This window comes from Amblyomma maculatum, chromosome 5, assembly GCF_055883805.1.
Source record: "Amblyomma maculatum isolate TAMU_Amacu chromosome 5, ASM5588380v1, whole genome shotgun sequence".
NCBI classification, from domain to species: domain Eukaryota; kingdom Metazoa; phylum Arthropoda; class Arachnida; order Ixodida; family Ixodidae; genus Amblyomma; species Amblyomma maculatum.
The window spans coordinates 17,709,734-17,734,601 of NC_139348.1; the positions used below are offsets into that span (position 1 = coordinate 17,709,734).

General features: G+C 45.7%; 1 protein-coding gene across 1 annotated transcript in view; it reads left to right on the forward strand.

Annotated features, from left to right (window-relative positions):
• Window positions 1-24,868, forward strand: part of LOC146187821 (uncharacterized) — a 250,092-nt gene that overhangs the window by 131,960 nt on the left and 93,264 nt on the right. The window contains exons 7-9 of the mRNA XM_084604926.1: window positions 9,961-10,258; window positions 21,687-21,949; window positions 23,427-23,727. Of these exons, the coding sequence (XP_084461052.1) occupies window positions 9,961-10,258; window positions 21,687-21,949; window positions 23,427-23,727 (862 nt within the window). The remainder of the gene's footprint in view (window positions 1-9,960; window positions 10,259-21,686; window positions 21,950-23,426; window positions 23,728-24,868) is intronic.

The window sequence follows — 24,868 nt, forward strand, 5'->3', positions numbered from 1 at the left end:
CACCGTATAGAGTCCCTTTCAAAATGCATGCTGACAATAATATACGATATTATGCTGATCGAGACAGCTTAGCAGATGCTTGGATATGATGTGTTTAAATAATTTTAAGCGGCACTAGTGAGAGAAATGGGACGATAATTATTAATACAAGTACTTCCGCTTTTATAGGAACATGCTATAGCCGATCGGTTTGTGAGAGACTTGTGACAGTTTTGAACTTGATCGCTCAGTAATGCAGCCCCTGAGACCGCAATTATAGAGGCTTCGGGGTTCAATATCCTTAGACTTCACACATAAAAACTAGACCATTACGTTGGGTTTGTTGATGATAATGAGACAAAGTACCTAGTCGAAGATAATGGCTTGAGGTGAATGTCTCTGACGAGATCGCTTCCTCCGAAGGCGCTATTCTTTGCCATATATGCAAGACGCTCGTCACATCAAGCAACAAAATGACGTTTCGCTCTTTTAAAACGCCTGGGGCACGGCAAGTTTGTCATTGAAGGCTCACCCACGTCTCGGCATTGTTTACTCTAGAGTGAAAAAAAAAACATGAATGAAAGGTAATTCTGCTACTCCCAGCAAAGAGCTCTGAGCGCGAGCCGCCAACAAAGGAGGCATTAGTGTCCTTTCGCAGCGTAGGCAACGCGGTCTCATTTTGGGTCGCTCTTCTTCACTTCTCCTTCCTTCAGGCTAATGGACACGTTTTTCTTACCTTTGCGGTGCCAGGTTTCTCTGCCAGGCTGGCTTCTTTGAGAAGAAAATTCTTTTAAGCAACATTTTTATGGAAAGGCAAATTTGCCTTCCTCTTTTGAAAACTTTCATTGATGCGGCTTGGTGCTACTTATCTTCGCAAAAGATCACTGGATCAGATAGGAGAATCCTTTTTTTCTTTTAAGAAACAATAGCAGAAACGGTGGTGCTAAAACAAATAACACATACAAAGTCGTGGTTCTTCAAAACATTCTTTTTTCTTTCTCACTTTTCCTTGACAAAGAGATGGGAACGTGTGCCGTTATAGTTCTTTGTCCTCGTCTAATATAAGTGGCACTAATACGGAAAGTTGAGCTAGTTGGTACATGATTGCAAATTACGAGCGCTGCGACGGAGAACAACTAGTAAGAAAAAATGCCTACCGCTTTTTAACAAAACCAAGATTAAGTTTAGACACAAAGATCAAATGACTAGAGAACTGTCAGAGTCATATCACATCCATAAGAACAGTGACACGTGCGTGAGCTCACCATCTGTAAGCATCCAAGAATGTGAGATTGCATATCTGGATACCTAGGAAAAACCTGTGAAGCGCATGTGCCTTTGGTTGTCTTCTGCGAGTATTTAATCTGTATTCTTCGAATAAACTTTCAGTTGATAGTAGCGCCTGTCCTTGTCATTACTCTCTCGTTGTTGTTCTCCGTCGCAGCGCTCGTAATTTGCAATAAGTGGCACAAAGCTTTGATTTTTTTCATTATATCGCGATCACAGCAATGCTGCGGATTTGAAGTATGATAGCCATTTCAATCTGACAAACGACCAGTGTGCTAACCATAAACTAATGGCGTTTGCTGAATCAGCATACAGCTTTGCACGGGCATGAAAAATGATATTTAGCCCAGGAACCTACTTTGTGCGATATTCTTGGCCGTTGCTACACTAAGAAATTTAACGTCATATTACTTTTCGATGGTGCTGATACAGCATTTCATAAATACGTTGCAAGGATATAGCGCAATTTTATTCGTTGAAATCTGCTTCTTTTTTTTTTGCAAAATATAAAACCAAAGGTATTATTTTTAGCAGCAGTGGTCCCATACGTTGAGAGTAGTGAAATGTTGTAATAAAGTTGAAAGCAATCTATTGTACAGATGCTGATAAGCTAGATCTTACGAACATGTCCTTTTTAGTAATTAAATGTCTTTTTATATGAAAATGTATGCTAGCTCGCATATTCGCTGGGAATACCAATCCCATAATCGAACGCAGGTCGAGTGATTTTCGGCGAACTCACTACGTCGAGAATGACATTAGGAGGAATGCCGTCAGTTTTCTCATTTGTAGTGCCATGTGAATGACATTAAAATACTATAAAATAGACGCAGTCTTCGTTGACTTTTGAAAGGCATTCGATACAGTCATTTCCTCCAAATGAGTGTACAAACTTAATGCAATCCTTAATATTCCCCGCCTTCTCAGCGGGATCTCAATTGTTTTTCTTTTTTCCAATCGGACTCAGTTTGTGTCCTTTAACAGAGCTAATTGCAGGGTGATAGAAGTGCCCCACAAGGTTCTGTTCTGGGTTCATTACTTTTCTTGATTTTTATAAATTATTTCTCTTGTAACATATTTTCCAATTTACGTTTGTATGCTAATGGCTGCGTATTATATCATAAAAGTTTTGGTTTTGATGACCATTTAGTGCTTCAAAAATAATTTTCCGACTTTAGCTCTATTTGCAATAAGTGGCAAATGAAAATTAATACCCGTAAAACTTTCGTTATGGCTTTCAGTAATAGGACGTCACCTGCAGTTAATAATATTCCTATTGAGAGCGTTATTGAATATATATACCTTGGTCTCGTTTTCACTCCCAGTATGCCTCGGTCCAAACACATAGATTTAATAACATCAAACGCACTGAAAACGTTAGGCTACCTTCGCTGCACTTTAACCTCAGCCCCAAGAGGTAGTAAACTACTAATGTATAAATAAGTCACTTATCCGACCGCCACTATAATATGCTTCTCCTGTCTGGAATCCCTACGAACACTGTGACATAAATCAAGTAGAGGCCGTTCAAAAGAAAGCGATTCGCTTCATATGCGGCAGGTTTGACAGCGATTTTTCCCCTTCTGCAACAGTTTCTTCACTGGGTTTACAACTACCCTCAGATCGCCGATGCACAGAATTACTGAAATATCTTCATTGTAATATTAAGCCCTCTTATTGGATTTCTTCGATTAATTGCCTAATTCCTGCTAAGCCATCTAGTACTAGAAGACACCATCACCTCAATATCGCGCCCTATATTGCCCGTACTGACACATTTAAATACAGCTTCATTTCTAGAGTGATAAAATCCTGGATTCATTGACTTGTGCTACTCGTTCTCTTCCATTAAACATATTTTTGACAGCTATTGAATTTTAAAAGATGTTTGTATATTTATTGTTAATGGTTTGTATTGTATATTTATTGTAATGGTTTGTATTGTTCATGCTGCCTCTATTATTCTGCAATGTTCTGTTCTTTGTTCCCGACACTATGCCCTCCAAACCCGCTCCTGCAATAGCCCAATAGGGCTGCAGTATGTTCAAATAAATAAATAAATTGGGTCCTTAATCTTATTTGTGCCCGTGTGGCGGGGGTATTAGTGATGACACGCACATATGAACAGAAACGCTAAATTTAGCCGTACCGGCTCTAGAAGGCACTGAAGAGACCGTCGTTCGCATTAAATATTATATCAAAGCAAGAATTGCTTTATAACGACCGAAAAGGACTGTTTACCACACAGCCTGTGACTGCAGTTTTCAATTGTAGGTACTGTAAATTCATTGTTTTGTTGGTCGTGGCACCGGAATATCTTGAGAAGGGGGATACTAGCACGGCTTATGATGATCATGCGTGGAGATTCCTTCTGGGTGTCGAGGGGAAGAGTGTCTACAGAAGTGAGAGGGAGTTCGGGTGGGTATTTTGGCTTCGCAGTCGTGGCCTAGTGAGGCAGATGCAGACTAAGAGCGCTGACTAACCAACCTTATCCATGGTCGTTTAGTAAATGTCGTTGGGCTTACAGAAAGTTCTAGGCCGGAAAGAGCAGCTGTCTCTTTGTGCCGGCAGGAAGGCCGACGGCCAGGTAACTTGCGAAGGATAGTCACTGGTCATAGCGAGTACTTCAGTTCTACGTTGTGTGGGGCCTTCGGCCCTTCTGGCTGGATACATGCAACGAACCCACGCCATCGTCGGTGTGTTCTGGTGAAAAACCCTGCCGGCGGCACTCGTCCGGCACCAACCCTACTGTGCATGTCGGGCATCCTGTTCACTGATGCGTACGGTGACCCGACCGACGCTTAGATAAGCCGTGAGCAAGGTGTTGGGAGGAGGGGGGGGGGGGGGGGTGCTCTTTCGGTGGGAGCGGAGGCGTGCGGTAGTTTCTCTGTGTGAGTGTGTGTGCTAGCGTAGCACTGTGCTTTTTCATCAGCGTATATGCTTTCTTGCCTCGCCTACCAGCCTGGGCGCTTTGTTCCTGTTGTTGCGCCGGCGTCATGTTGTTGAACAATCTAGGTTCCTCCCTACCTCGTATGGTATTGTGCAGCCAACCGCAAGATTAGTGGCGCCCTTTTTCCCTCGCCAACACCCATATGTCGGCCGTTCCATATTGCGTTTGTTTATTTAGTCTGCAGCGATTAAAGCCGTTTTTGTTCTCGCTACAGCTGGTAGTCAGTCGCACGGGTTGCAGCTCAGGGGCTCCCCTGAGCAAAGGCTGAGGCCTTCAGGGGTCACCCCACAAGCGACGAGCACGCGATGACAACCAGCCTTTGGCGCAGCTCCATGAAGGTGCCGAGACACACCCAATGCTTACGCGCGTGAAGGAACGCTCCCCAAGGGAGCGCTTTTCGGAGAGGAACCACAAGCAGCATTCAGGCTCAAAATGAGGGTCTGGATTTCCGGGGAGATGAAGCTCAGCTGCTAGTGACGGACTTCACCGAATAATCGCTTTCCTCAGCGCGCTAGCAAACACCCGAGATGTATTCGCCCTAGCCGAAGCCCGCAGACAATGCACCCACCCGAGAAAATCTGTCCACTTTTGACGTCAACCCATGACTACCCCGGTGACCACAAGACACAATTCGTAGTCTTCTTGAAAGCTACAGCGAGTGCTTTTCTTGAGCGTAAAAGGTGTGACAGACTCCGCTGGCAAAACACTGCATTATAACAGACGAACACACCCGAACTCTTCGTCAAACACCCAACCGTGTATCACCGCGAGAACGCCAAGACACCCGTAAACAAGTCGATGAAATGCTTCGTGACGACGTCATCCAGCCTTCTAAGAGCCCCTGGGCAACACCAGTCATCTTAATGAAGAAGAAAGATTGCGCACTTCGCTTCTGCGACAATTACCGCCGCTTGAACAACGTCACGAAGAAGGATCTCTACCTGCTGCATCGCATCGACGATACTCTAGACCGTCTCTGCAACGCTAGGTATTTTTTGTCCATGGACTTGAAGAGTGGGTACTGGAAAATTGAGGTCGACGAAAGAGACCGCGAGAGGAAGGTGTTCATAAGACCAGACAACCTCTTCGAATTCAAGGTAATACCATTTAGCCTGTGCTCCATGCCAGCCATGTTGCAACATGTAATGTACACTGTCCTGGCTGGCTTGAAGTGGCGAATTGGTTTGGTATACTTGGACGGCGTCATTGTCTTTTTATCAAACTTTCAAGACCACCTGAAACGACTGCAGAGAGTGCTGCATGCCATCAAGTCACCGCGACTAATGTTAAAACCAGAGAAATGTCACTTCGCCTACGAGCAACTGCGGTTCCTAGGTCACATCGTTAAGAAGGATGGTGTTCGCCGAGACCCGGAGAAAACGGCTGCGTTAGCATAGTTTCCGCAGACTGCAGACAAGAAAGCTGTGCGCAGATTCCTTGGGCTGTGCGCTTACTATCGAGGATTTGTCGGAAACTTTTCACGCATCGCCAAACCGTTGACGCAGCTTACAAAGGCTGACGTACCTTTTTAATGGGAAGCGCCACAAGGAGAAGCCTTCGGCGAACTTAAGCGCCGTCTACAGTGCCCTCCTGTACTTGGCCACTTTGATGCAGACGCCGAGACAAAAGTTCATACCGACGCGAGCAGTGTGGGCCTAGGAGCCATTCTCGTCCAGAAGAGTGCCGGACAGGTGAAAGTAGTTGCCTACGCTAGCAGGTCCCTCACAAAAGCCGAATTCAATTACTCGGTGACCGAGAAGGAGTACCTCGAGATCATCTGGGCCACTTCCAAGTCCCGTCCATATCTATACGGTCGACCATTTAAGGTGGTAAGCGATCACCACGCGTTCTGCTGGCTGGCTGATTTTAAAAACCCCTCCGGCCGCCTTGCCCGATGGAGCTTACGACTTCAAGGATTTGACTTCAAGGCTTCAAGAGTTGAGTCTGGCCACAAGCATTCCGACGCAGACTGCCTATCCCGCGCTCCCATCGACGCTCCCCCGAAAGACATTGATGACGACGCCTTTCTCGGACCGGTAAGCGTCAGCAGTTTTTCACAACAGCAGCGATCAGATGCTGCGTTGAAAGACCTAGCCGATTACTTGAAAAGCAGGACCGCTACCCCTGCTGCTGCGTTTAGGCGTCAGTTGGCGTTCGCATTAAGCAGTGACCTCCTGGTAAAGAACTTCACTCCCAACAAGACCGCGCCGCTTCTTGTGGTATCAAAAGCCACAAGCAGGAAACTCTTCATGCGTTGCATGACGAGCCAAACGCAGGGCATCTATGGTTTGCGCGCAATCCAGGAGAAGCAATACTGGCCGCGACAGCCTGCCGACGTAGCCCATTACGTCAAAACGAGGCGTGAGTGCCAGCGACGCAAGACGCTGCCGATCAGACCAGCTAGACTACTGAACCCGATACCACCCCATCCCTGCCCTTTCAACAAATTGGGATGGATCTCCTCGGCCCCTTTTCATCTTCATCTACGGATAACAAGGGGATCATCGTATTCACTGACTACATTACCCGTTACGCTGCAAAAGCCCTGCCTAACAGTTCCGCAGCGGAAGTCGCCATGTTTTTTGTCGAACAAATTCTTTTGCGCCAAGGCGCCCCGGAAGTGCTCATCACGGACAGAGGAACGGAATTTATGACAGAGCTGACGCAAGCCATCCCGGAATACAGTTGCAAAAACAATCGATGAATTACAGCGTACCATCCTCAGACAAGGGGGCTTACGGAGCGTCTCAACAAAAGGATTGCGGACATGTCGTATAAGATACACCCAGACATGTCTCGAAAATTCCTGCCACTCGCCTGTGTTTCTGCAATGTTCGAGGTTGTGCTGGTCACTGTTTTCGCCTTTATATAGCTGTTTCTTCCCCGCCTTTGAATTGAACGTTTACGGGTGCAACGCCTATTCTTTGTTCAACGACCAGCGAGCACGTTTGCTGCTATCGCCGCCGCCGAGTTGTTCACTTAGTTTGAGGGCGCAAATCAGCCCAATAAAGAGTTTATTCCAGTGAAGTTAAAACCTCCTCATTTGTCGTCAACGGTATTTTCACCCTAACGTGACAATATCTGGCAACGAAGGAAGATTCTGCCTACTCTCCATTACCCCCATCCATGGCCATGAGCCTTTCTATTCAATAAAGGATGTTCAATCAATTAAGGCAAGTTTTGTCACCTTGGTGATCCACTCTCTAAGGAGGGATTGTAGTTAAAACTGAATTTTTGTTTTTAATTTAGCCCGAAAAATATAGTGTATCATCTCAACTACGCATCTCTGAAATTACGGGCTGAAATGAGCCACAGAAGCAGCTTACAAGTCTCGCCAGACATGCCTACCCCTTTTATATAGAACGCTTATCTATAGTAAAGATCTTTGTCTGTAAAGATTTAGCATGTAAAACATAATTTTTTTCGGACGTATCATAGGCGAGTTTTTCCTGTAGCCTGGTTCTTATTTTTGCCGGCAGACAACCTTTTAAGCGCTTCCAACCGTACCTTCGGAGTTTTAGCGAGCTTTCCGAGACGCGTTCGCAGTGCCATTTTACATATTTATTTTTATTTATTTATACAATACTACAGACCTCATGTGGTCCAAGCAGGAAGGGCAAATAACATAACATGTTGTAAAACGCCATACAAAAACAGTTGACACATGACACAAACGAACGAAACAAGCCTAAGGGCTATTGCAGATACATTCATTAGTAAATACAAACTCATCTCAAAACTTTCACCTTAAAAAATTGTTTCAGGGAGTGCGTTCCACTCTTTTATTGTGCGTGGAAAGTAAGAGTATTTAAACGAGTTAGTTTTCGCGAAATATGGTGTTAGGGCATGGGTATGTGGTGACGGGTTTCTCGTGTGGTTGATGGAGTAACATAAGGTGAAGAAGAAATTCGAAACTTTCCCTGGATGAGTGAATAAAGAAAGGTTAGTCGAGCAATTTTCCGTCTTATATGAAGAGTTTAATTTCGTTAGCTGCCATTAAAGCCGATGGGGAATCAGTCCTATAGAATTTATTGAAAATGAATTTCACAGCCCGTCTTTGTACGTTTTCTATTTTTGCTATATCTTTTTTGGTGTACGGGTCCCACACTGTAGCCGCATACTCAAGTTTGGGCGGAATAATGGAGTTATAGGCTAAAAGCTTAACGTGACTAGGTGCTACTTTGAGCTTGTGTTTCAAATTTCCAAGTTTTGTAACGCAGATGAACAAATGGAATCAGCATGGTTGCTCCAGTTAAGCTGCGAATTTATTAAGACACCTAAATATTTGTAATTTCTGACTTCCGAAATTGTAGTGCCGCAAGCAGAGTAGATAAAGTGCTTAGGATGTTTCTTTCTTGTCATGCTCAAGAGCACTGTCTTATCAGGATTGAAGGCCATTTCTGATTTGTCACACCAGGCCACAATTTCGCGGAAAGCATCATTCATTAAGATTTGGTCAGCCACAGAACTTATTGCGATGTACAGCATGCAGTCATCGCCAAATAAAGCAATTTTAACATCTCTATGAATGGAACATGTAATGTCATTTATATAAATAAAAAATAACAACGGTCCTAGTACGCTTCCTTGGGGAACGCCAGATGTCACTGGAAGTAACACAGAAGAAATACCACCAATATCTACAAACCGAATTCTATTTTGTAGGTAGGAAGCAATCCAGTTTACCAAGGCCAAGGGCACACCTATTAATTTGAGTTTTCCAAGAACATACGTATGCCCACTGCACACCACCTTCGCAAGTTTGGGATTAATCAACTTCCTTCTGCCAACCAACGACGTATATACGCTAGTTATTACTTTGATGGAGGTAAGACAAAAGTCCTTGAGGCGCACTGCAAAATTCTGGGGAAGTTCGGCACTGTAGCCCTAAACCTGCTGGGCAATGCTCCGATAGCCGAAGGAGGTTTTCGTGCCTCAGTACCAATCGTAAAAAAACAAAATCAAGCGAAGCCCAGGCAAGCACGCAGAGAGGAATTTCTTAATTAAGTGACGAATATGAAGGCAAATAGTATGCCCAGAGTCGTTTAGTTGTAATAAAAAGGGAAAATGAATTCTAACGTAAGTTTGAAAACCCTGTTTCGGTGCATATTAGGAACATTTTCTCATCAACCGTTTTAAATATACAATGAAACTTGCATGGCACTTAAATATATGCCTGCTGCATATACTGAACTAGATAAATCGAGATACGCCCCAAAGTATTTTTATTATCTATTTATATCACTGAAGTTGTGATAAAGCGAATATGAAGGCTCATTTTTTTTTTTTTTACTTCATGGAAGAATCATTCATGCATAACTATTTTAGCTCAGTCAGTACTGCGTGTAATAATTAAGATTGATGTGAATGTTTGGCGTTCTGGTGGCAAGAGCGTTTTTCTAAACGATATCTTTCTTAATGTGTTGTTCTACAAATTTTGTTATCCTTTTACTTATTCTATGCTCAGTGGTACTCCATAAAACTTGGTGCGGTTGACGCCAGCTCACTCATGGATAACACAACCAAGTTTCAAGAGTTTTGTCCCAACAGAAATTGAGAAATATTGAAGCATCCTTATCCACACATCGCGAGGTACCTTAAGGTACTTAATTCGCGGCCCCGTAAAAAACCCCACGAAGTGTAATTCGGTGTTATCAGCGGTGTTATAACTCGGGCTTAGTTTTGGAACGTAAATGCCCGCATCCATGCTCTACAGTGACTTCTGGCCTGTTTTGTTGGCGCAGGTACGGCCAGTACTCGCAGCTGTACCCAAATCGACGAGGCGTGCCCGTACCCAACGCTTATTGCCACCGGACGTTCCGTGACTGCGCTCCAGGCCGCTGCTTCGTGCAGTCCCCAGGCTATCCGGGCATCTACCCGCGGAACCTGCTCTGCAAGTACCGCATCAGTGTGCGACGTAACCTGGTCGGTCTGGACCTGGCCGCCTTCGACGTGGACGGGCTGCGCTGCGATAACTTGCTCATGTGCTTCCCGAGGCCCGTGACCCGAGACCCAGCGCGGTGTCCTTACGACTCCGTCAAGGTACGCAACTGAATAATGATTGATGATTGTGAAAGAGCTCAAAAGGAAAAGTATCGCAAGATAAAACAGACGCACGAATAGCATTGCATGTCTCTCTTGTTTTGGTCCTTGCACTTTGACTTCTTTCACGATCCTCATAGAAGAATAAAGTTTTACCAGACCAAACCAAAACCCTCTGATGCACCGTTGGGATGATCCTCTTCTTTTTTCCTAAAATGTTAGTGCCAAAAAATTACTTACAAAGGAGAGACAGAGTATTAAGGTGCACAATGGTAGACAGTTGAACTGGTTGGTGTGGGGTTACCTTTCTGCAGACGTCCCTCGGTGAGCTATAAATAGAAGGTGCCCACTTTGGGAAAATTTCTGCGAAGGACGTTGAGCACTTTCAACAAGACCCGTAAGTGTAATCGGCTTTTCCATCGACGTTAAGTACTACTCCCTGCCGCACGCAGCCCTAATCAAATCCATCAGTGAGCGCACCGACCGCCACGGCAATGTCTGCTTCCAGGAAGCCTGTGAAACTAACCTGACCAAGTTTCTTGGTCTACTCTCCTTTTACCTCTCGACCTCCATAGTTAGAACTTCAATGGTCGAACGTATACACAGAAGGCGAGGTAGAATTGTTAGGATAACGGTAAACTGTCTAAGGGGAAAAAATATTTTTTTAAGAAACGCCAAAGTATAAAAGCCTCCAACCCAGCAGACCTGGTATAACTGGCAGAGATATCAAAACTAACCCATAGGCCTAAGGTGGCCGACATAAGGAAGTATAGCATTGGAAAAATTGAGAATGCTCTAAAGAACGGTCATAGCCTGAAAGGGGTAAAGAGGAAATTACGTACAGGCAAAAATCAGATGTATGCACTCAGGGACAAAGTGGGCAGTGTTGTTAGTAACATGGAAAAGATAATCAAGGCAGCTAAGGTGTTCTATACTTACCTTTGCCATGGAACGAAAAATGGTAGGTCTAACACTAAGAGATAGGAAGTGTGCAGGGTTGGTCAGAGACACAACTCACGTTGCTGACATTGTAGTCAAAATTAGGAAGAAATGGGCAGGGGCAGGACACATAGTTTGAAGAGAGGATAAGCGATGGTCTTTAAGAGTAACCAATTGGATTCCAAGGGAAGGTAAGCGTAGCAGAAAACGGCAGCAAATTAGATGGGTTGGTGAACTTAAGAAGTTCGCAGGGGTCAAGTAGTGCAGCTTAGCACAGGACCGGGTTAATTGGAGGAAAATTTAAGAGGCTTTCGACCTGCAGTGGGTATAGTCCTGCTGCTGCTGCTGATGATGATGATACGCAGATGTACTTTTTTATCTTTTCTAGCGACCTGGTCCTAGCTAGGTACAGCAGGAGCATAGAGGCTTCCTTGCGAACCACAACATGATGCCTTATCTTGAGGCATATCGATGACTGCCTCTTTATCGTCAAGGATACATCAGGCAGCGGTTCGAAAAACTACAGAAATAACTGTACTTTTTGTTCATCTTGCCTCGAAGCTATCACATTAACCGCTGAATGTCCTTATGACAACAAGCTTCGATTTTTCACAAAACTGCGTTTGTTGGCCCCTCGTCACGGAAAAGCTTGCTCCCATTTTCGTCTGCGCAATCTGAGGTTGTAAAACGAGCCACCATAAAGAATGCATGGGGCCCGCAGAGTGCATTCTCTCAAGTTTTCCCAAGCAGATAAGCCTAATTGCGTCCGCACCGTTTCCCGAAGTCTTCAAGGGGAACTTTCGTGAAAGACTATAAAAAGAGAGCAGTGAAGAACTGCCGAACGTCGAGCGATCACGAGTGGTTTTTATTCTATATCTGCGTAGTTTCGCCCACAGACTCAAGAATACAGCAGGTCACCCCCTAACAAGCTCGCAACGCTCTGCAGACGAGATAGCTCAGATGATGTCACAGGTGTAGCGTGTGGCGTAAATCGCAGGCAAAACCTCTCTCGGTGTAAAACTCATATTGTGTATGAAACGCCATTGTCGTGTGGCAAAACTGGCAGGTGCGTAAATCAAATATTGCTCGAGCGTCGCAAAACGCTTGGATCGACAACAGATTGTAACCTCGCTATTCATACTACCAGCGCGTACGCATAATATGGGAAGCTTTCATCATTGACATAAAGGATCAAGCCTGTGTCAGCACACTATCCCAGACCCTGCTCCTAAAGAAGAGCACAATGAAACACTAGGGTTATAAGATTGAGATTGAGTGCCCTTAGCAAGTGCTCGCAGGTTATTACTATAGCAGCTTACCTGTATCGCTCAAAAGGAAAGTATTTATTGCGTACTAGACCCTTAGGTCCAATCAGGGGTCATGGATGCATACAAACAAGAGTGAACTACTAAGAATAAAAAGGGATGAAATAAGCTTACACTTGTGTTCACTTTTGGTCCTTGTCTTTTGTGCGCAGTACCCTTTTATTTATCAAGCTTATACAATTTTAGTCACACTGCACAGCCATCTGTATAACACTGTTGAAGTCTGATGTTGTCCGAGAGAAAAAAAAATTGGCAGTGGCTTAGCTTGGTTAAGCCTGGTAATGGCGAAAGCAATAGCTATGGCTACGCCTAGGTTCAGCTTGTGGTGTAGCTGGTTGTGGTGCTTGCGGTTATGCTTATGGTTATGCAGTGATTCACTCTGGCAACGGCATATGGCTCAACTATTGTTTATTGCGGAGTGCTACCTGGTTATTCTACGTATAACTAGTAGCGAGGCAAGGAGTGCCGTGGCTGCAAAGATATGCTTGGTTGTGAGTGAGGTTAAGGCAGAATGTACAACTGCCGCTCCGGCACCGGCTGCAACGGCATTCTTTACGCCAGCAGAAATGAAAGCATCCCTGGAGACTGCGTTGGTTCCACCTGCCGCTAGGCCACCTCCTATAGTATCCAACGTTGCAGCCCCGGCGGTAGCTGCGGCTGCAGCCCCATAATTCTTCTTAGCTTTAGGAGCATGTGGCACAACTGCAGCTCCGCCCGGCCGTAGATCAACGTTGGGCTTAACTCTCGGTGTGTAAGGGCGTACCCCAACCGGCGCCCCAAACGTCTTTCTACAGTGAACTAGAATATCCTAGTTCACTGTAGTCGTTAAACGGTCTCACAACAGTCTCAGGGATGACGTCATTCCGGCTGTAGCGCTCCCTCACGGAGAGAGCGGGAGTTAGGCCGCGGCTGGTAGCTACCGCCTCACGAGCCGACGGCGCGAGTTGGGGCTCCTGTTTTTGAGGCAGATGGGATGACGTCACTCCGGCTGTTATTGCGCAGCTGTGCTTGGCGGCGCGCCAAAGGTCACGCTAAAGGTCAATGGTAGCTACCGCCTCGCTACGCGAAGGGCTGAAAAGTGAAAGTAGTGTTGCTTTCGCAATAAAAAGAAACGCATCTGTTCGAGCGTAATAGGGTGTCTGTGAGTCAGGATGATGATGCCTAGTTCGGCGCGTTGCTGCAGGCGATACATAAGAGGCCGGATTTATTTATTCAATTACATAATGTTCTGGAACACTGTGCCCACCTAGAGATAGACACAGAAGAACGGAGGACACCAGGCAAACATCACTTGCCCCGGCGCTCTTCTTTTATTCTCTAACCCTCGCGCTCGTCCCGCGCCTCTTCTTTTTCTGGCGCAGCGCTCCTCGGCGCGCGCCGTAATATCTTTCAACCGGGGGAAGAAATTGGCGGTGAGCTGCTGCAGGCGCTCCACTTATGGGGCGGCATTTCGTGGGGAACGCAATGAGGCAGCCGGCGACAACATTAGTGGTGATGACCCGGTATCTAAGTCGGAGTCAATGCTGGCGCCGTTGACATATCGCTTCATGTTTGACACATGCTCCGGGAAAATGTGGTGCACACCACATGGTCGATGCTCGGGGAGGTCTTCGAGGCGGTATGTCACGGGGCCGAGCCGTTCAACGACACTGTAAGGGCCGCGGTATCGGGGCATGAGATTCGTGGCACGACCAGTCGCGCGGATGGTGCGGCGAACGAGGACCAAGTCACCGGACCGGAAGGAGGGAAGTGGTACTGCCGCATTGGCCACTTGCACACGCGCATGAGCCGTGAGAAGGTTGCGCTGAGCGTCGAGGCGGGCGTAACGAAGTCGTTGGGCGGAGTCAGTTGGTGACGCAGTCTGATGAGGAAGGCCCAACTGCGCGTCGAGAGGGATGGAGGGTGTTCTGAGAACGGCTTGATATGCGTTGTTTCTTGCCTCGCAGTGTTGAGTGCAAAAGCTGCCCCAGAAACAAAACGATCCCAGTTTCTGTGGGACGGAGCCACGTAGGAGGCGAGTATATCCGTGAGGGTGCGGTTAACACGCTCCACGAGTCCATTGCACTGGGAATGATTGACGGATGTAGTGGAATGCGCAATGCCGAAGGAGCGGAGGGCTCACTCAAATTCATGGGACATAAAGCAGCTCCCACGGTCCGTGATGAGGCGTCGGGGAACACCATGCCGAAGAACAAGATGCTGTTCCACAAACAAAACGGCATGAGCGGAAAAGGTGTCTGGAACGGGCAGTGCTTCGACCCACTTGGAAAAGTAGTCGATCGCAACCAGAATACACCTGTTTCCTGCGGGCGCCTTCGGGAATGGGCACAAATCGTCCAGTACAACCAGTTCGAAAGGTGAACTCGGCGGCGAAAAAGTGTGTGGGGGTGGCTTAGGTATTCGTGTGGACGAATTCCGGTATTGGCACGTCTGGTAGGACGCAACGTGTTCCTTGACGTCTCTGGACATATTAGGCCACCAAAAGCGCTCCGACACTCGTGCGTAGGTCTTGCCGCGACCAAGGTGACCAGCTGTGGGAGCGTCGTGTAGGCCGCGCAAGACTTGTGACCGCAGTGTTGCTGGCACCACTGGCAACCACACGGGTGGTCGACCACGGAGCCGCCTCACATGACACAAGAGATTATCTTTAATTCGATAGACCCGGCGCAGTTTACGGAGACCTGCGCCGGCGGCGGTGCCAAGGGATTGGGCTATGGCCGCAATGTCGGGATCTTGCGTTTGTGCAGTCCTGAAATCCGTCAAAGCCGTCACGGGACAAGGGTGGCGAGAAAGGAAATCGGCATCTTGATGGGCAGAACCGCGCCGATGCACTGCGGCGAAATCGTACTCTTGAAGTTGCAGTGACCAGCGTGCAATCTTGGCATTTAAGTGTTTGGCAGACTGCAACCAAGTGAGAGCGCTATTGTCCGTGACTATGGTAAAATTACGGCCGTACCGGTAGGGACGGAACTTCTCGACGGCCCAGACAACGGCGAGGCACTCGAGTTCCGAAGAGTGGCGGCAACGCTCTACGTCGGAAAGCTGGCGGCTGGCATAAGCTAGAACTTTGTGGTCACCAGACTCGTCTTCCTGCAGGACAGCGCCGAGCCCATCTTGGCTGGCATCCGTGTGGAGGACAATGGGGACCGAATCGTCGTAGTAGGCCAATGTGGGAGGCTTGAGGACGGCCTGCTTGACGTCAAGGAACGCGAGCTGTTGGACCGGCGTCCAACTCCACGCTGCATTCTTCTTCAGCAGGGCGGTCAACGGTGTGCTTCGCTTGGCAAAGTCCGGAATGAAAGGACGGAAATACGAAGCAAATACAAGGAAACTTTTGAGCTCCTTGGCGGTGGTGGGAGCTTCGTAAGCCGTAAGCGCTTTTAGTTTTTCAGGGTCGGGACGGATGCCATGCCGGCTCACAACGTGACCCAAGTACGTCACCTCTGCCAAACCGAAGAAACATTTCTTTGGTTTCAAGCGAAGCCCAGCAGAAGTATGGGCCTCGAGGACGAGTTTCAGTCGCGTTTGGTGTTCTTCAAACGTAGCCGCGTAGACAATTACGTCGTCCAGGTAGACCAACGCCATAGTCCACTTCATATTGCCTAAGACGCGGTCCATGAGGCGCTGAAAGGTAGCTGGAGCATTCGAGAGACCGAAAGGCATACTGTTGAACTGGTAAAGGCCGTCGGGAGTCACGAAAGCCGTCTTTTCTGCATCATCGGGCTGAACAGGCACCCGCCAGTAGCCCGAGAGCAGATCTAGGGTGGAAAAATAAGGGGCCCCGTTCTGGCGATCAAGAGCATCGTCGAGGCCGGGGAGAGGGTGCACGTCGAGGTGAGTAATAGAATTTAATTCACTGCAGCCCCGTCAGCGACTATTGCAGGAGTGGGAAAAAGTACAGTATAATCAACTGTCAACAGCAAGCAAACAGTACAATGAGTTTGCGGCAGAGTCGACAGTTAGCAGCAAACAAACGATCAACAGCCAAACAGCCAAAGTCTTACAGCATAACAATAAACAACATCATCAGGAATTTCCAACAATGCTCAGAAAATGTTCTAATGGCAACGAGCGTACATCACCGGGCAGAGAATTCCAGCTCTCAACGACACCAGGGAAGAAGCTAAATTTTAAAGCGTCTGTGCGTGCATAAATATGCGACACATTAAATGAATGGTAGTTCCCTGTAAATGAAGGCTTTGAAAACTGTAGGTATTGTTTCAAGTGCAAATCGGGATGAAGGAACAATATTGTAAAAATATTTTAAACACTCTTTGTGGCGACGAGCATTCAACAGAGAAAGATTCAGCTCAGGAATAGCAGATGATGGAGAGAAGTTCCTATCGTATCTTCGGCATATAAGCCGCACTGATTTCCTTTGAACCGACTAAGCTTATTGATGTCGATTTGTTTATGAGGATTCAAATTATGAACCCATACCCTAAACGTGGACGAATTAGAGCTTTATAAGTAACCAATTTAGTTTCTTGAGGGGCAACAGAAAGAGACCGTTTTAGGTATCCCAGCCTCCGCGATGCATTGTTGCATATTTTGTTATTGTGTTTTGATCACGACAAATTAGATGTAAAAAGAACACCTAAATATTTGTATTCAGACACCCGTTTCAAAGATTCGCCATTGAATGAATAACAGTAAGATGATGGGGCTGCTCTGTTACTGAATGACACGCAGACAGATCTAAGAAAATTTATTTGCATTTGCTATGTTTCGCACCATGAGCATAATGACGAAAGTGAAGCATTCAGTTGCTCGTGATGATCAGGTGAGTTAATTGATCCGTACACTACACAATCATCTGCATACGAGCGTATTTTAGAAAAAAATACTCTGTGGCAAATCATTTATGTATAATAAAGAATAGTAATGAACCCAGCACAGATCCTTGTGGCACGCCGGACGATACGTCAGCAGTTTCAGATGAACACGAGTTGAAATTTACGTATTGCTTCCGATAAGAAAGAAAACTTCACATCCAATTCACTAGTGAGGGGTTTTTAAGTATTGCACTCAGCTTACAAAGAGGTTTAGTGTGAAGATCCGTATCGAAGGCTTTAGTTATATCGATAAATAAAGCGTCAACCTGAGAGCAGATATCAAAGGAACTAGCAATGTCATGTGTGAATTCAACAAGTTGAGAAATGGTGCTAAACCCGCGCTGAAAACCATGCTGATATTTACACAAAATGTTAGCTTCAAGAAATTGTGAAATGTGTAACTGACATGACTGTGAAGTTAAGGATATTGGGTTATAGTTGGATAATATCTGAGAACTTCCAGATTTAAACAATGGAATAATTTTTGCAAGTTTCAAGGAATCGAGAACAGTGGTGGATGCTAGCGATTTCTGGAAGATGATAGTCAGATATCAGCTAGTCCAAAGAGAATAACGGGGTAAAAACGTATTAGGGAAGTCATCGGGGCCATCGCTTTTCTTCGTGTTTAGGTTCAGTATAAGGTTAAGAACACCTTGGCCGCTTATTGAGACACAATCAACGGAATTTTCTGTGTTGCTAGCAAAATTATTTACATCTAAATTGTCTTTTGAAAGACAGATTGAAAATATGCATTGAAACCAGTTGTTATGGTAATGAATCAAAGACAGGGTCATCATCAATAATGAAGGTATTTGGACTAGTGCTCTTTGGTGTTATGGATACCCAGAATTTTCTGGGATTGCTTTTCATTAATCGTTGCAATGTATTTCAATAGTGAAAATCTTTCGCCCTGTTAATCTTAACACGTAGTTGTTCTTTAGTATCACTGAAGAGGGCAATGAGCAAAAGATCGTCGTTGCGCTTGGAAACACGTAATCTATAAACACGGCGAGAGAGGTGCAGTATGTCCCTTGTTATCCACGGCATATTAAGATTTTGCTTTCCAGTCTTTAAAGGAACAATGTTGTGAATACAAAACTTATCGTTTTCGAAAAAGGTTGTCATTGAATCCACATCGCCTGATTTGCTGAGAGTTTCAGATATTTCAAATGAGTCTTCCGATACATTTTGTATGCGCTTGTCGTCGGCTCTATTAAAATCCGGAAATGTTGAATATACTAAATGCGACTCAGGTACAGAAAATGAATCGAAACGAGAACAGCATCGTGATCGGATATTCCTTCGATGATTTCACATGTAAACTCTTTCGCGAAGAGAGAAGAGCTTGAAAACACCAGGTCCAGTGTTGCAGCAAATCTTGTACAGTTATCTACTATCTGTTTCAACCCAAAAGACAATGAAAGATTTACTAGTCATTGCTTATTGCAATGGCATGACCAGTAATGGATAATGAAGGCCAGTGGATTCCAGGAAGATTGAAATCTCTTAGAATAATTATATTTAAATTTCTGATGTGATGATCATGCAAGAAGTTACTTAAAGCGTGTAAGTTGTTTATGGAAGTACCTGGTGGTCGATACACTACTCCAATCACAATAGTTTTTTTTAGCTAAGTAGAGATTGCACCAAGTCGACTCTATCTCGGCAGGAACAGACATTTTAGCGAATTTCAAGCTCCTAATGAAAAGAGTGACACCGCCTCCTTTACACTGCAGCCTGTCTGCCCTAACTACAACGAACCCCGGAGGGGTTATTTCCGAGTCTAATATACCGTCATGCAGCCACGTTTCAGTGACGGCGACGATATGTGGTGAATGCGCAAGAATTAAAGAGAGGGAGTTTGGAAGCTTGTTTATTAAACTTCTGGCATTAATGTTCGCAACACGAAGATCACTGATGACGCTCAGTCAGTGGAAATCCGAAGCTGATGTGTCCGAAGTAGCATCAGTGGACGGGGCACTTGAGTTAGAATCTTTGATTAAAGAGCCCTCGACATCATCCCAGTCATATCGAACGCCATCAACAAATACGTGGTCATATCGCAAACGACCCACTGTCCCGATAAGACTGCGTAGCATCCCAAAGGTTTTTTTTGATCGATCGCACACGTGCAGAAAAATCCTCCGATAAGCGAATGTCTGAATCCTTGAGCCTGTGTGCATTTTTTAAGGATTGCGTTTTTTCCCGAAAATCTACCAGCTTAACCAGGACGACGGCGCCCGTCCTGCTTTCTGCCTATAAGATGGAACCTTTCTATCTTAGGGAATTCCATCTGAGGATTGGCAGTGAATACTTTCGTTACAGCAATGTAGAGAGCTTTGCTGGTTGTTTGGTCATCTTCTGCAAGGCCATGAAAAATAACGTTGTTCCTGCGAGAGCGCTTTTCTAGCTCATTGTTCCTTGAAAGAAGCCTTGTGGCAACCTCAGACAATGAATTCAATTTGCGTTGCACTGTGTTGTCAACTGCATCAACACCTAATACTTCTGTTTTTGTTTCAAGGGCAGATACGCGTGGTTCAAGAGCTTCAATGCGTTCGTTCACTGTTTGCTGAAATGTTTTTATTTCTGCGATATCTTCAGCCATCTTTTTACCTGCCAGTAACTGAGCAAGCATTTCATTAATTCATTAATAGCTGACAGATTAGAATTTGAAGTATCGTCGCCGGTGCTTACCGTGTGAACGGTAGCTGAACGAGTCACAGGCTTTTTATCGGAATCGGTTTGATTGGGGCCAGGGTTAGTTTCTACGTCTCCGCTTAATAGGACACCAGTAAGACAAAAAACCAGCTGTAAATACAACGACACAGATGCATAGCGGAAACCGCGATTGTGTGGGGGACACAGCATCAAAAATCTGTCATCAGAGCGCACGCATTGTTCGTTTTCAATATAACGGTACCTGAGTAAAGAGCACAATACGGGTCAGCATCTTGCCATCTTCGCCGTTTCCTAGCCCACTGAAGATATAACGTGCAGATACGTCTTTCATACGGAACTTTGCTGACGTCACAGGACTTGGCCTCACGATGACCGGTAGATACAAGATGATAATATCGCTAAAGGAAGACACACTTGGGCCTGGTAGCACACGGGGTGACAGATCCACACTATCTTTCTTGGAAAAGGCAGAGCAGCTCCTATTCGAACCAGAGTCATCCACGTGTGGGTCAGGCGATGGTGATGAAGCTGCATTGCGTTGTACTAAGAAAGCAGAAACCTCTGCAGTCTCGATGATTGTACCCGTGATGCAGGCACCGAAGTTCAAGCCTGTTATTAATCAGGAAATAAAGGAATTCAAGCCTCAGTTATTTTCGAAGGGATTCAAGTGCGAGAATAGAATTTTTAATCATGTTAAGAGGGTAGGTCAAGCGTAGAGAGTTTATTAAACATAAGCCTAACTGCATTTCTTTGTATCTTTTCCAGGAAGTTGATATTTGATTTATTGTGAGGATCCCGTCCTATGCATGCATATTCTAGTTTTGATTCAATAAATTCGAAGAAAGAAATTCTACACAAGGTGCGGCGCTTTTCAGTTTGTGTCTGAGGAAACAGGGTTTGCGGGAAGTAGAAGAGCAGATTGTATTAATATGCAAGTTCAGGATACAGTAGAACTAAAGGTAACACCTAAGTTTGTATAGATGTTAACTTCGCGAAGTGGAGAAGTACCAAGTGAGTTATAAAAGAGGAGTGGGCATTTTTTGCGAGCAATACGGAGGAACAGGGACTATTCGATATTTAAAATATATCCCATTCATAGCAGTTGCATCTCACCTGTACATCTTACATCTTGCCTATGGGGCTCAAACACGTGGGAGAATTGAGGACAACGCTGAGGGCTATGGAACGAAAAATGGTAGGTGTAACGTTAAGAGATAGCAGGCGTGCAGAGCCGGTCAGAGAAACAAGTCGGGTTAATGAAGTTCTTATAGAAATCAAGAGGAAGAAATGGCAGGGCATGTAGTGCGAAGAGAGACTAACTGATGGTCGTTTAGGGTAACAAACTGGATTACAAGGGGAGGAAAGCGTAGCAGGTGGCGGCAGAAAGTTAGGTACGCGGATGAGGTTCAAGTGGATTATGAAGACGGCGCGAAAGCGACGAGGACCAGGAAGGAACACCAAAATAACAGGACAGGCGCCATGAACCAACTAGCCCAAAGCAAAGTACTGGATGAGGTTCGCTGGGGTAAAATGAATAAGACTTGCACATGACCGGGTTAATTGGAGGAGTATGGGAAAGGCCTTCCCCCTGCAGGGGATACATAGTCAGGCTGGTGACGATAGGCGTGCTAAGCAGTCACTTTGGCGCAGGTGTACGACGGCCCAACGGAGGACTTCCCTCTGATCGCGACGCTGTGCGGCCGCGGCCGACTGAAGTCCAACATCGTGGCCACGGGCTCGGACATGCTGGTCACGTTCGCCAGCTCGCCTGCGGGTCCTCTGCTAAACACGGGCTTCCACTTCAAGGCGGACGCCGTGTTCGATGCTGGCGACGGAGAGCACATCCAGCTGCGTAACGGCACCTGCCTCATCGAGAGGAAACTGAGCGGGCCAGCCGTGTTCGCCAGCCCCCGGTGAGTGCGTGCGCAAGCATACAGGGCAGCTGTCTATTTCGCGCAGTGTATACACCAACTCCGCAAACACTACATTAACTTTTCGATTGAGATTACATAATTACTTAGCTGTTTTTCCAGCGTCAACCCGTCGGCAGAAAGGACAATTCTGCTGTAACATAAGAATTTTATACAGATACAAAAGCAAGCAAAGTTGTACAAAACATGAAACCGCAGCATTGTACGACCTGGAAAACTGCATAACATCATTATTTTTTATAGGTACAACAGAAAATAGTACAAAATTTTAAACCACGCAATTGTTCGACCTGGAAAACTAAATAACTACGGAAACTACAGCAGTAATATAAGAAATTGGGACGTTCCGACAGAACTGCAGAATATTTTGACATATTTTCGGCACGGTTTCATAATTTTCTTCGACTGGACACTGATAGGCTCTCTTTGAATGGCGCTACTTCGGGAGGAGTTAAAAGATAGGGGCGATCATAATATGCTTAAACGCGAGGACTGTGATATTGTTCTCACTGATACTGAGGAAGGCACAGGCGTCTACAATAGATGATAGTTAAGCGGCTCTACAAAGTTAGAATAATACCTATAGTTCAGTCAGGAGATATTTAGACAATAACGCAAGCTATTGAACAGCAAAATTGTGAAGTAAACTGTTGAAATTCATCTATAAGGTATAGAACTCGCGTGAATCGCAGTCGGGCCTCAATGCGTCATCAAGAGCGCAACAAACTGAGTCGCTTTATAGTTGTCAGTTCAAATTGGTTCAACAATTTGCCTTTAAACTGGTAACAGACGCTTAAGACACTATCATAAAACTGCAAATGGTAATCAATATTTCTGCAAAACTAATACTTTTAAGGAATTAATATCTTAAAAGTTGTAACCAGTAGACACCTATATTCTTATGTTCTTAAATCTGCAAGTGCGTCATCATTTCTTCCCGCTCTCTGGTCTGTGTCGTGTGTTCACTGGGTATCTTCGCCGATATTTTGTCTCAAAACATAGTACCAATATGGATTACCTTTATACCGCTTGTTATGTTTATTGTTTGTTTTTTTCAGCATATTAGAGGGCAGCTATTTAGAGCCAGTTCCTACATTTCGTATCGTCGTCGCCGTTGTCCCTCGTAACCAGCTCCGCATCCAAGGCAATGCGCGCTCCTGCCGCTACCGTTCGCCGCTGCGCAACGAACACAATCACGTGGTGAATAGAAAATACCTGATTGTGTTTGTTGCGCCGCATGTCTGGACAGTGTGCAGCACCAACTCGCCCCTCAAGCTGTTATATTTAAAAACAATTATATGAGGGCATACAACGAATATAAGGAGTATGTTTCTTTCGTCAACTAATATGATATGCGGCCCAAACATTTCTCTTTACTTCAATAATGAACGTTGCTTTACCAAGCTTCCGAACACGTCAACTTACGCGTTTTCCAGCTCAGTGATTGATCTCTTGCCAGGTCCTGGTATCCTGTGAACACCACCTGTTCGTACAAGTTCACCGCTCCCCCCGGGGAGCTGGTACGCGTGGAGTTCCTGTGGTTCCGAGTGGAGCGCGTCACGCTTTGCGAAGAGGCACTGCGCATGTACGACTCGCTGCAGCCTGACCCGCGCCACATCGTCACCAAGTTGTGCGACACCAACAAGCCGCGCACCGAGCAGCCCCGCGCCGTGTTCGAGTCCACGGGACCAGGGCTGCTGCTGCAGTTCACCAGCCGCACTGGGAGCCTAGACGGATCGTCCATCAGCTTCGGGTTCGAGGTGAGGCCCTTTCCTGGACGATCTCTTCTCTTTGCTCGCCCGTTATCACTATTATTATCGGCCAAAAAGATAGATTAGATAACAAAGATGAGAAAATTCGAAAGATTACAAAGAGAAAGATACAATCTTTGAGACCTTCGAGGTAGCGAAATACGGAAATGCCTGTTCGGTTTCTAATCGACGGCGGCCACATATAAGGAATTCGATTTTTTTATTGACGTTGTCGAGTGACTCTGGCTCGGTGCATGCATGGCATTTACAGAGTAGTCTGTTTTGCAATAAATTTTTCAGTTTTTCAATAGCTGAACTGGGCACGTGATGTAATAGGGTCGTTTCTTAGGGTCCAATTTTTTATCAAAAATTACTCCAGATTTATTTTAGCCCTCTGCTCTGACAGTTTAGCGGACGCGGCGGTAACAGTCCAAGAGGAATATGATTTATAGCCCAGTAATTATTTAAATCTAATACTAAATTGTCTAACTTATGTATTTGAGGGAATGTTGTATTACAGAATTGGAGCTCCTTCACAATTTATTATACCTATACATAATTTTAGTCTATATATAGCTCTGCATACATTATACAGTACAGTATAGATGATAGAGCGTACCGTCAAGCCACTTTGACGCTGTTTTTTTCCCCTTCGCCTAAGACTTGTGGGTGATATTTGATTGAAATCATAGCTGAGGAAAAATAAGAGTACTTTGCGCACACATTACAAAGAGCACACCTGTCACCCTGATAGATGGATTCACATCGCAAAAGTGCATCTGAGAAGAGCGCCTGACGTAGATCGCTCCGCCCAAGGCCTTGCGCCACATGTCGCTGCCAAAATGTGCCCGCGGCGGTAACTTTGTCAGCTCCACTTCGTCTGTATCTCGCTGATCCACGCCGTTCCGGTATGTAATGAGACCAGTCATTATGATTCAATCTCGCTTCAAAGCTACGACGCCTCGGGAGAAACGAAACTGAGAAAAATGCTTTCGCGCAACCATCTGGGTCTCAGTTGACGCGACGCCGTGAGGCAATTGTGCCAGGGCCACATCAAACGTGCTCACTGCCTCTGTATTACGGTATGAGGCCGCCTCCCACAGTCGCATTTGCGCCCTTCTCAAGAAGCGCTACAAACTTTTTACGCATT